Consider the following 12500-nt stretch of genomic DNA (forward strand, 5'->3'; position numbering starts at 1 on the left):
AGCTTCAATACAGCAACTCAGAATGCAAAGAGATGCCAGAGTTGGATGTTACAGCAGACTAATAGGCAGCATACATTTTGTATGCTGCCAAGTGTTTGCATGTCTGGCACTTAAGCAGGTGCCTGATTTGTTGATCAGGGAATGATAACCATTGGTATTTTGTAAGTGTAATGATGTAAGGATAAGAGCTACGAATTTGTGATGAACATGTCAGTTTTGTTTTTTGCTACAAGCCCCGGTTTTTCAAATGTTGGATGGCACTTAAGCTGGACTTCTACTGCTCTCTCATTGGCTCATTTCCCGAACAGCGGCTGGTAATCAAGCCTAGATGGTGTTTAATCCACTGCAGAAATCACTGTCCAGTGGATAAGTTTTAGGGAAAACCAATATTGTGTTATCCAGTGAATAGAGATTTACCCAGTGTTTAGCAGTATCCACCTTTCTCACAACTGGAACCAGCAGGGAATTATACCATAGCTTTTGTAATTAATAACATCAAATAAGTTAGGCTTGAAAAAGTCTAAACAGTGACTGCACCACCTTCAGTTGCTATATAACTGAGAGAATAGTGCAAAGATGAAAATGTTAACTCAGCATGCTTTTGCTGCATTAGTTTTTCTATTATCTAGACAAATATTTTTGAAGACAATTTATTGAACCTGTGTAGTTTTATGTGTTTGATTTAGAATAAATCAAAGTTAAATAAGTCAACAATTTTATAATATTGCAAATTTCCTGAGACAGGCACACTGTCACTGGGTATATGTTACATGTCAAAATTAAGTTCAGGTTAAACCCATCACCAATAGATGGGTGTGGGGAAGATGCCTAAATTTTGACTTAGATAATTCTCGAATTGGTTTAACCAAATTAATTTCTTCAATATTTCTATCTATTTGTGATTGCTTTATATGTTGATTGAGTTTTACTAGTAATGAATATTTTTTATCGTTGGTATAGTATTAAAAATTGAAAATCACAATGAGGGGAAATGTAAACACGAATCTGTCACTTTTACTACTCAATTAAAGTGTCACAATGCGTGCTTAATCTTGGCAAGAAATTAAAATATTCCCAGAACCGTATCTGTAAAAGTTTTAACTTTGCCTGTGGCCACTGAACCAACCTTACGTGCTATAAAGCACTTATAGATCTGATAAATTCATATTTAAAAACATACCGGTAATCAACTATTTATTTCTTACGAGGAGTGGTAATATTTCCTATTTCCTTCTTGATTATGAAAAAAAAAAAATCCAAAACAATATAATAATTAATATTTATAACAATGATATATTTTATGTCCATGTAAAGCATAGGCTGAACTAATACTTAGATATATTTCTGAAATTATTAAAGAGTTCAACTTCTTGTCATTTGACCAGACTTAAGTTTAACTTTTTGAAAATTGTAGAAATTTGTCTGAAGACTGGAGAGTGTGACTTCCCCACCATTCTCCCCTCATCTCGATATTCCCTTTATGAACGACATTACTGGTATCGGTTATACCCTTAATATATGCACCTCTAGATTAAGATTATTACTAATACAGTTGTATTATACCAGGGGCACCCAACAACCGGATTTTTTCCAAATATTCACGAAGTGTCTCAGATAGTTTTCTCTTTGCTTTAGAAGCCCTCTTGGTTAATTTGGAACTGCCCTGAAAACTAGTTACCTGTTTCGCCTATTTCTTCCTTGTGAAATGAGTGAAATGTTCTGCCATTTTGTATCTTAACCTCGTCTCCAGGTTTTCTCAGTTAATGGTTTAATAATCTGGCATTTTTGCTGCATGATGGACGACATCAGTTCACATATCACAAAATTCTTCCTAATTTGGTTCACAGTAGCTGGTTACGATGAATTATGTTTGGGATTTTAGCCAATCAGAAACAGAAAAATATTTTGAATGAATAATAATGTTAATTATCTGACTGTATCTTGTTAAGTATCTAACTGTTATCAACAGGAGGATGTTTAAGACTTCTTCTAGGGGCAGTCTGGAAGCATGCTTCCCCTGAAAATGTTGAAATTTCAAAGCCCTAAAATGTGATTATCAGGGTCCTAGGTACAAAATTGAATACAAAAGAAAAGGCAAGATTTAATTTCTTCATTTTTTCACAACTGTTTTTGATCCTTAGAGACGGTTCAGACCAAAACAGTTCATAATATCCCACGCTCTGCGACCAATTGTTTCTTGCAGTTTTAATACCATGTGACTATATCCAAAAATAAAAGTGATCCAGTGTAAGACTCATAGATCGTGTCAATCTACTAAGGCACAAAGTATTTCAAATCAGTGTGTAAGTAGAAGTCCTGAGGTAACCATAAATTTTCATGCATGTGTGTGTGGCCCAGGGTCTTAAACCCTGTCCACCCTAGTTAAGGATGAGGTGAACGGAAATTTACACCCTATCAGGACCCAAATCCCAAAAGAGTGAGAATTTAATGGCAATATGCATACATAATGAATAACATAATGATATAATGATATCTTTCTTGTGTAACTGGGTATTAACGCACTTGAATTTTTATAATATGGATACAGTTTGGGTACCCTATACCTATCCCATGTATCAACCCCCCTCCCCCCACCCCACTACCCCACTACCCCGGGCTAGAAGTAAAACGTAAAAAAAAAAGGCAGCATTTTGCATTGTTGAATACAGCTTATCCTTTGTTCAGAGTTTTCATTTAAAAAGCTGGAAAAAGTTAAGTATTTGCTGGGAGTCTGTTTAAACTTGAATAAGCTTTAAATTTGTATTATATAAAATAGCTAGCAATACCCGCCGTGCAGCTACAGAAGCCCTGCCAGGGACGGGGGGGGGGGGGGGTCCCATGTCGCCCGTCTGAACTTTAAAACGTCTCGTCTCGGTGTTCAAAAATGCTTGTCGCTAAACTTATTGTCGGCTTTGCTGCCACTGTCGCAATTTGGCCGAGGGATGTTGTCTCTTGTCGCGATTTCATTTTACGCGCTGTCGCTACTTTTTGGGCCATGTCGCTTGTCGGAATTTACCCTGGCAGGGCCTCGCAACAGCTGTTATAACTTTTTCCAGCAGTATTTACGCCTTCCAAATCACGCTTAAGCTTAGGACAGCTTTGAAACCATGAGCTGAAAATATCAAGATTAACACAATAACTGTACAGGAATACTTTAAAGTATTAACATGCAAAGCTTGCCTCTCTTACCGTTTACAGTTGTGGAGAGATTGTGGTGACTGGAGGCAGCCATATTCTTCCGCGCGCGGGGTGCACGCAACACGAGCAAAATTGAAAAATTTCCCGCCTTTTGAAGGATACGAGCCCGCGATATGTAAAGTGTTAAGCGGATGCGTATTAGGTAATGCGCAAAAGATGGTTGCGCAATTTTCAAGAAGGAAAGCGCGAAATAATTTTTTCCTTGGATGTTGAACAGTTGAAAGCCGACTTACAGAGGGAATCTTGTTATATCTTGACCATCTTAGGACAAAAACTACACAATGAGTGACGTAAAGGTAGTTTCTGTTTCAAACCTTATATATTTTTTGTTATTTTGAGTTTATCTGGTGACAACATATTTAAAAAATACATTTAAATTTGTAACAGACAACTGACGAACCTCAAGATGCTCCCGCTAGTCCTGAAATCCATTTTAAACCGCTTGTTAACTTAGCCAAGATAGAAGTAAAGTCACTGGAGGAAAACGAAGAGGCACTTCTGAAGTTGTAAGTAAACCATCTTTAAACAAATGATGCCCCCTTTTCTTTGCCCTTTACTGGTAGCGCTAGTTCGTCATTAATTTCCGTAACTGAACATGTAAATTTCCTGACAGACGTGCAAAGCTGTACCGATTTGAAACTAGCGGGGAAGAAAATGAGTGGAAAGAAAGGGGAGTTGGCGAAGTGAAGATCTTAAAGCATGGCGATAAAGGAACGTACAGAATTCTAATGAGAAGAGACAAGACGTTAAAGATTTGTGCAAACCATTACAGTAAGTATTAAAAGCACAAGCCTGTCACGTTTATTTTATCTTGTGTAATTAAAGGCATGACTAAATTAATCATCCTTTAATATTTCAGATCTCGGATTTTCAATAGGTAGATATGACATGCTATGAGGGTCCTGAAAATACCCAAATCAGTTCCATTAGTGACATTGGAGCCTCTTGTTAGGAACAACCTCTGACTATTTAGATTGCGGCTTATGCATGGGGCACGGGGGATGTTCGGCCCTAAAACCCAAATGGAACAAACACATCCTATTCCATAAAATTTTGTGGAACAGGACTCTGATGTATTGTTCCCCTGATATGGTAGACATTTTATGTAGTATCTTGGCTCTTGTAATAAATGGTACTACATATACAAACTTACAGCTCTGTCAATTCCAAGCGTGACCATCCATCTCCCCCCACCCAGGCATTTTTCAAGTGACATGTTCCCATGGTGGGACTTTGGTCTTCAAAGGTCTGCCTAATAATAGGGAATTTGATTGTTAAATTTCTTATTTTCTACCACTTTCAAAAAGGAAAATTGATGTAACTTAAGCATACATAATAGCTCAGTCAATTCCAAGTGTGCCCATGGTTGACATCGGTCCTTTTTCAATACTTCATTTAAAAATACACCTATTTAGAAAGCATATTTAGAAAGCTGAAAGCTTTAAAAAGATATGTGCTGGAAAAGTTCTGTTGTGATGAGAAAATACTCGTGTTAAGCTGGTTGGTTGTTTATTTATCATTCACTATTTTAAATACCTTCAAAAATAAAAAAAGTATTATTAAAAATTCTAGTTTAAAGTTCCGTCATTGAAGTTAGTCAGATTGTATGGATGTGTTCATTTTGCAATGGTTATAACTAGCGGCTAGGAGCGATTTGCCAAGGGTGCATCTTTTATTTTGATCAGATTATTGCAGATTTCCTATAAATATGGCATTTTCAGCTGATTTACTTGAAAATGCAATTTTGGTGTTGTTCTGGGGTGGGACAGTTGCACAATTTTTTTCGGTCCCAACATAGGGTTTTGGTGTGAACCACCTGGCCCCACTGTGGGGCATTTGCAACTTCCACCCCCCCCCCCCCCCCCTCACCCCCCAAAACCAGTCCCAAACCAGTTCCATGGGAGTTGAACTCTTTTCTTATGTAAACACTTTCTGTTGTTCCAATAAATTAGCATAGATGCTGACCACGTGAGTGAAAACACAGAATTGCCATGCCGCATAACTACATGATTTCCGAATATTTGGTAGTGAGCAATCAATGAAATAATTAATTTACTAATTTTATTTTTTCTTGTTTCAGTAACAAAAGACATTAATTTACAGCCAAACTGTGGTAGTGACAGAGCATGGGTTTGGACCGCTGCAGATTTTGCCGATGAAGCCGTGAAAACAGAAACGCTGGCTATTAGATTTGCTAATGCTGAAAGTAAGTTTTGCACAAAGGATGGAATGATTTTTACAACTTGAAGCTAAATTTTTAGGTGCCATCAGTTCCGTTGTTGATACTACTCAAGATTATTATTAATGAATACCATGTTTTCTTTTTTATAAGCAAGACCTGGGGTATTCATAGTTATAATTCTCCTACCCTTTTTATGTTTTTATTCTGCCAATATTGCATGAGGGAAGTGGTGAAAAAGACCTGAATATTTTGTGTGCTTTTAAATCTCAAACCTTTTTTTGGTGGTATTAGAGAAGGGGCTCTGCAAATGAGAAACCACCTTTTTATGATGTGAAAGGCTGTGTGCTACATGAAGACCCCAGCTGCAGTCTTTCATGGAGTAGTGGTTTCTGGCCGTGTACAACAAGAATTATGGCCATTTCCCTAAATTTTATTGTGTAACCTGGAGCTTCTTTATAACCTGGCACCAGTCAAGTAAGTTTCTTCCATTCCTCTCCTGAGAAAAAGGTAATCAGAGTTATCAATAAAGAAGTATTAAGATCTTGTGAAAGTAAACTGCCAAGGTATAAATTAAAAGAAGCTAGCCAATGAAAATCACACTGTATGTAAATTACCTGGATTATCTTAATAGTGCTCTAATCATTTTTGGACTTCTTTCTTAACGGCGACTATTTTGTTGTTAATATTAAAAACAGATGCCAAGAAATTTAAAGACCTAATTGTTGAATGCCAAGATAAGATAGGCATTCCAACAGATGAACAAGAAAGCGACAAGCTTGCAAAAGAACTTGAAGGACTCGAAGTCAAGGAAAGTAAGGAAGATGATGCTAAAGAAAATGATTCCGAGAACAAAGAGAATGAGACAAAAAGTAAGGACAGTGAGCAAAATGAATCAAACACTTCAGAAACAGATGCATCCGATGAAAATAAAAATACCCCAAGTACAGAGGATACACCAGAAAAATAGTCATGGAAGTGAAGATTCTTAGTATAGTTATTGGCAGCCAGCTTTTCTTAACAGACTCTCTTCAAGGAACTGCTAAATTATTACTCTACCAAATAAGGCACTTACTATGATAAAATAGCAACTTTTTTTTTCCTTGCAACAGGTATTCATAAACCAATATTAGGGAGCTTAGGCAACAATGTTGACGATGGCTCTCTAAACCTATTGCTTTTTTGCCGTTCTCGTACAGGTCGTGGTCATCACTGCTTAAGCTCCCTGTTATTGTTGTCTAGACCTTCACTATCAATATACTACATATACTATATCCTTTGCTTGTGTTAAGATTTTCTTAAGTCTTTGCTTGTTAGAATATTCCTTTTTTGACTGTAAACATTTTTGATCAAAGAAACATTACTAACTAAAATCAAAATGATGTGCTATTTCCTTTCATTTCATAGTGAACCTTCTGTTTTCTTTGTATACAGATTAAAGCAGTAATCTCTTTCCACATGTACAGTTTTTAAAGAATTTTTTGCACATTGATGTAGATAAGATGCTGACTGTAGTCACCTGAGAAGTTTTAAATTCTTTTTGTTTCCAAATATTAGATGATAATAGAGATTAAACATGGATTGTTTGAAAACATTTAGTTTTAGTATACAAGTTGAAGAAAATTAATTTAAGTTTTTTGGCTAAATATTAATGCTCATGAAAAATAAAATTTAAGTTTAACTCTGTTGTTCTGATGGTTGCTCCTTTGGCCTGATGTTTGAAATATAGTTTTGAAGAAAGTTCTCTGTTCTTATCCTTTGTGTATTCCCAAATAAATCATTCCATCTGCTCTGAAAGTATACAAAGAAAGAAGAAACATTTCCACACGAGCTTTTATAATCCTGTAGCACTGAGGCATTTTAAGAGAAGGGGAATAGGGAAATCAAGGTGCACAAGAACCCGCTGCACATAATTCTCCCTCCCCCTTTTAATGCCTGCCACACCGGCAAGTCTTTCCTTTGCCTTTAGATGGGCTTCAAACTGCTGATTTCTTTTGTGCAGAAATGTCATGGGTCCTGGCCGAAATTTTTTTAGTGAGCCAAATACTGTATTTCCTCAAATATAAAGTGCATGGGTCAGTGCTCTTTTACTAATATTACAGGAAGTCTAACAATTGCCAATAATGTCATTTAGAGTATCACACACTGGAGGGTGGGAAGGGAAAAGCTATTAAATGGAGGGCTTAACTCATAAACCCTAACATCTAAATTTTTATCTCATATATTAAACGATAATTTGGATGAGGGTTTTGTGATATCCGGAATAATCAAGGTCGAGTGTTATCAGCTGAGCTGAAGGCAGAGGCTGATAACCCTTGCGGAGACCTTGATTACTATTTTAGGATATCATTAAAACCGGAGCTAGTAATGTTGTTTTATTATACATTGTTTTGAAGAAAAAAACGACAAACACACCATCGCAAGGAATGTGAATTGATATTGTCATCCGATATCATGCATTGTGCGCAAACCACAGATTACTCAGTTATCTGCTAGCAGATAACTAGCTAATCTGTAGGTTGCACTGATTTCCAAAATTAGCAGTTGGCTCTTGGCCAGTGAGAAGACAGGTAGTGAGCACAAAGTATAATAAAATATCTTATTGTAGTAGTGGGAAGTTTAATATTTATTAATAATTAAATTCATCTTGTGTGGTTTCATCCTTAATTCTCATGACCACTCTGTTTGATAGCATTGATACAACAAGGAGAAATTTAACACTGATTACTCTTGGGGCTTAAAGAGTTAAGGTGAATCATGTTCCTAGTAGGTTAAACTATGTTGTATTCATTTGTTCAAGGTACAGGGCCGAGTTGTTCAAAGATGGGTTAAGATAACCCAGGGTTAGTTCGAAATTTGAATTCAGATATGAAAGCTTAAAAAAGCAAATTCAGTTTCATTCTTTTTGTCAACAATTTGATGATTGGCTACTCTGAAAATAATAGAAAAAATTGTTCAAGAAAATGATTTTGATGAAAAGAAAAAGAGACCCAGGTTAAAATTTAACCCTGGGTGCTAATCGGCCTTCGAAAAACTGGGCCTAGAGGCCTGAATAATGACAGCTCTGGCCATACCACACAGTTAACTGTCAATCCTTTATTTAAGTGCAGAACGTCATTAATTATGAATTATTTGAGGAGAGTTGAAGGCAAAACTAAGAGAACAGGGTGCAACTTAGAAAGGGAATTTGACTTATGGTGACTTAAAACATTTATAATAGACTTAAAACTACAGTCAAGAGGGTACAGAGCCACTTTAAATTCATCTTAAATTTAAGGTGGCCCTAAACCATCATGGCATAATTTTTTAAACTACTGTATTCCAGGAAATTATGGCAACACCAGCATTCAGTCTCTATTACGTACTTATATTTATCTATATGCAGGTAAATGCAAGTTTATTTAAAGAAATCTGTAATTTTATTTATTCACATCTTCAGGTCACATGCTGTTGTTATGTGGCAGGATAGTAAGGATTGGTGTAAACAAAGTGAACAAATCCTCAGAGCTATGATCTTATAATACTTTCCTAAAAAAACTAGCTATCAGAGAAAAAAACTATTAATTTTTCTCAGAGAAAAGCATCTCAGTTTTGCAAGAAATATTAATGCTTATTGAACAGAAAATATTCTAAGAAAACTTCTTCTGCAGAGGAACACCTTGCAAAGTCATCATAGGACATTCAGTGGTTAACAGATCTCATGTTAAGACAGTTAACTTCACTAGGCAGAGTCTTCCTTCCATTTGGTACAGGCATTTAAACTCTGCAAGGAAGAAAAACAATCTGGATTAATGTAGGGAAACATGAACTAAATATGACTGATGCTTTGCTTTCAAAAAAACTCCTCTAATTCAATAGAGATGTACCTTCAACCCTCTAAGTTGAAGTTTTTGCTTGGTCGCCATTGGGCAACCAACTCTTTTGTTTAGGGAGGATTTTTTGAGCTATTTTGAAAAAATAGCTCATATGTCAGTGGTGTGAGCGTATGTATCTTTGTGGCTTTGTATCTTTGTGGCTTTGTATGTTGGGATGTTTGTTGCAAGAGCCAATTAGGTTGAAGGTACTATGAGTGGATGCTTAGGAACCAATGAGATCTTGGCATCTATTTAAACATGGCATTGGTAAAGGTCGAATAAGGGCACTTTGAGACCGCCATCTTGATCCTTCACAATTTTTTCATCTTTTATTACGGGTACAGGTGTTTGGAAGCATTACATAAAATATCTTCATGATTCAAACGCTGTGAACAGCGATGCAACTGTTTAAGGGTTCATATTTAAGTGTGGATGCTGCTTCGAGGCATTTCTGACCTAATTCGGCTATCGGTACAACGCACGTCAGTGTGAGTTCTGTTTCACCTGCTACAACTGGGTAGAGTATAAAAGATCATATATTTTCAAATCTCTTCCAATGAAGCAATAATTGATATTTAGATATAGACTTTTATTCCAAAGTATGCGCCCTATAAAATGTGGTTTTAGAAGTTTAAAAGGCAGCTTATTTTTTTTGAAAGCTGTATCAAGTATTGTTAATCCTGTAAACAAGCTTTAAAAATATTATTCTCTCGCTTACAAAGTTCAACCGACCTTTTTCGTTCTATTTAGTAAAGATGCGTAACTTAAGTAGAAACAGTGGCGTTAGGGAATAAAATTGGAGGAAGCTAGTTGACACAATAATCATGATATAAGTAGAAATATATTTCGGCAGTTTGATAATTTTCTTGGAAGTTAATAAATGTTAGGCTATCAACCTTGACCTTGCATGAAAGATAATTTAATTGCAGATGTTGTAGTAAAGCCGAGGTGATTTCTTAAAATCGTTTAAGAAAATTTTGTAACATCTTCACATGCAAATTGTGTGCATGAGTTATTTTTATAATTCTGTTTACTAGATTACTGTGTGATAACTCGAATTCCCTCACGTACGAACGACGAAAGGGGGCAAAGTCCGACACTTTCACGTGCCAGCTGTGTGACTGTACATCACATGCAGATTGGCTTTTCACAATAATAATAGTAACTTGGACGTATGAAGACCTGTTTCATTTAGTAACCAATGCCTTAAAAAAGGCTCTTGTCTTTTAGGAAGCAATAGCTTTTAAAACATGACGAAATAAGTTGTCGGATTTAAAGACCGTTTCACAAAATTTTGTTAATAAATGTTAGGTTATCAACCTTGACGTTGCATGAAACATAATTTAATTGCAGATGTTATAATGAAGCCGAGGTGATTTCTTAAAATCGTTTGAGAAAATTTTGTAGTGAAGAATTTGCCTTTTTTTAACGTACGAATTGTAAAAGGGCCAAAGACCAACACCTTCACGTGCAAATTGTGTGCGTGAGTTATTTTTATAATTCTGTTTACTCAGCTAGTTTACTGTGTGATAACTCGAATTCCCTCACATACGAACGACGAAAGGGGGCAAAGTCCAACACTTTCACAAGCCAGCTGTGTGACTGTACATCTCATGCAGATTGGCTTTTCACAATGATAAATAGTAACTTGGACGTATGAAGACCTGTTTCGTTTTGTAACCAATGCCTTAAAAAAGGCTCTTGTCTTCTGAGAAGCAATAGCTTTTAAAACATGAAGAAATAAGTTGTCGGAGTTAAAGACTGTTTCACTGAGTAGAATCGCACGTGAAAACCTCGTGAATTATGATGATGCAACCATCTACCACAATGATAAAAATCCTGGTATTTCGTAACTATTCAGTATTCGATAAGTCACATTTTGGCTTAAGAAACTCCGAGGAAACCTTAGAGTTTTCCTTCTAATCAACGTTTGGTGAGTAGAAATTTATTTCACTTTAACGATTTGTTTAACTTGCACCAGATGTAACAGGGAAAGACAGAGGAAAGTGAATATATAGCTTGAGGATCGACTCAGCTGAGCGTTTCGCGTTTTTATTTTGTACCGCAATACGCAATTTCGCACAAAAACCTAATCTACATTTAGGATGAAAGAGGTAGATTGATCACTCTTGGTAAGGTTACATCGAAGCATTAAAGTTACACTGAAGCATTCAAAATAGCTCATGCACGTTTAACGTGCCTATGTTTACTAATCAAGTCGCCAGCTCCAAAATTTAGGTGCCAAAGCGACCAAAATGGTCACAACTTGGAGGGTTGACCTCTGCCAATGGCCATTATGAGGGAAATATTTGGTGACCACTGTTTAGGGGTAGGGGTGTTTTATGGTCCCCATGTTTATGTGTCAAATGCCCTTGACCATTTCACTTCTAGATCAATGGGTCATCAAGTTATGGCAAGATGATTCGTCAGTATTAGGTTATCTGCAGATGCAATCCTACAACCAATCTCCCATTCAAATGAAACTTATTTGGCAGAACTTTTGCATAGTACTATTTTATTAATTAAGAATTTTACCAAAAGAAATTTGAATCTTTTTTTCTGAATTTTTCACTTTGGCCACTTTCAGGAGTCAGGCAATATTGTATGAATGAGAGGATAATACAAATTAATTGTATATATAGTGTCATCTTTCTGGTATAGGACAAGTGAAGGTAGCCATATCATGGAGGTTTTGCAAAGCATTTGAGCTGCTGGTTGTACAATTATTATTAGGTGTATCTTCATATTAATATTATCCACTTACTTTTTAACTATCTGAACAACATCCTCATCTTGCAAGAAATGTTCTTTGCCAACTTTCTGTGGACTGAATTTCACTGATGAACCCCAAACTAGTGCACTGCAACAAAAGTTATTGATAAAAGAATCAAATTGTATGTACCACCAAAAAGGTATAGCTTAACGCATTCTCTGATCACTGTGTGCACTATGCTACTTAGAATATACGAAGAACTTTAGAGACAACATGGAACTACACATGTCCTAACTTAGACATTCTTCCATGAAGTAGATGTGCCTGGGCCTCTTCTCAGAAGAGGCCCCCTGTGGTTTGATTCTTGTAAACTACCTCCTCCCACAAGCAACCACTCAGTCTTTGCATTTTGGGTGGTCACTTATGGGAGGTTCGATTGTACATCATTACTAAATAATTATTAGTCATCCCACCCATCCACAATATCAAGAAACTATTGTTTATTCAGAAGCTGAATCAACAACAATAATACTTCCCTTTGATAAACAAAATTCTT

General features: G+C 36.2%; 3 protein-coding genes across 5 annotated transcripts in view; 2 read left to right on the forward strand and 1 right to left on the reverse strand.

Annotated features, from left to right (window-relative positions):
* LOC140951518 (uncharacterized) overlaps window positions 1–1368 on the forward strand; it is a 15322-nt gene extending 13954 nt beyond the window's left edge. Inside the window, exon 16 of the mRNA XM_073400777.1 lies at window positions 1–1368. This exon is cut by the window's left edge and continues 204 nt beyond it. The gene's annotated coding sequence lies outside the window, so the exon portion shown is untranslated.
* Window positions 1369–3337: 1969 nt separating this feature from the next.
* Window positions 3338–7058, forward strand: LOC140952655 (ran-specific GTPase-activating protein-like). Its single transcript, XM_073402089.1, has 5 exons — window positions 3338–3494; window positions 3586–3704; window positions 3812–3969; window positions 5279–5404; window positions 6076–7058. The coding sequence occupies exons 1-5, from the start codon at window positions 3480–3482 to the stop codon at window positions 6345–6347; spliced, it is 690 nt and encodes a 229-aa protein (XP_073258190.1). The 5' UTR covers window positions 3338–3479; the 3' UTR covers window positions 6348–7058.
* A 1602-nt stretch (window positions 7059–8660) lies between these two features.
* Window positions 8661–12500, reverse strand: part of LOC140952445 (developmentally-regulated GTP-binding protein 1-like) — a 10212-nt gene continuing 6372 nt past the window's right edge. Inside the window, exons 9-10 of one of the 3 annotated variants that reach the window (XM_073401870.1) lie at window positions 11996–12091; window positions 8661–9140 (exon numbers count right to left, since the gene is read on the reverse strand). In XM_073401870.1, the coding sequence (XP_073257971.1) occupies window positions 9134–9140; window positions 11996–12091 (103 nt within the window). In that variant the 3' untranslated portion in view covers window positions 8661–9133. Of the gene's footprint in view, window positions 9141–11991; window positions 12092–12500 lie in introns of those variants that run through there. The other 2 variants (XM_073401868.1, XM_073401869.1) reach the window with 2 other exon arrangements.

The sequence above is a fragment of the Porites lutea genome, chromosome 11, assembly GCF_958299795.1.
Source record: "Porites lutea chromosome 11, jaPorLute2.1, whole genome shotgun sequence".
NCBI lineage: Eukaryota > Metazoa > Cnidaria > Anthozoa > Scleractinia > Poritidae > Porites > Porites lutea.

What these genes read in the sequence shown, in the direction of transcription:
- LOC140952655 (XM_073402089.1), top strand. An exon ending in GAAGAGGCACTTCTGAAGTT is followed by an intron (nt 3,705 to 3,811) that starts GTAAGTAAACCA and finishes ATTTCCTGACAG; the next exon opens with ACGTGCAAAGCTGTACCGAT. An exon ending in TAGATTTGCTAATGCTGAAA is followed by an intron (nt 5,405 to 6,075) that starts GTAAGTTTTGCA and finishes TATTAAAAACAG; the next exon opens with ATGCCAAGAAATTTAAAGAC.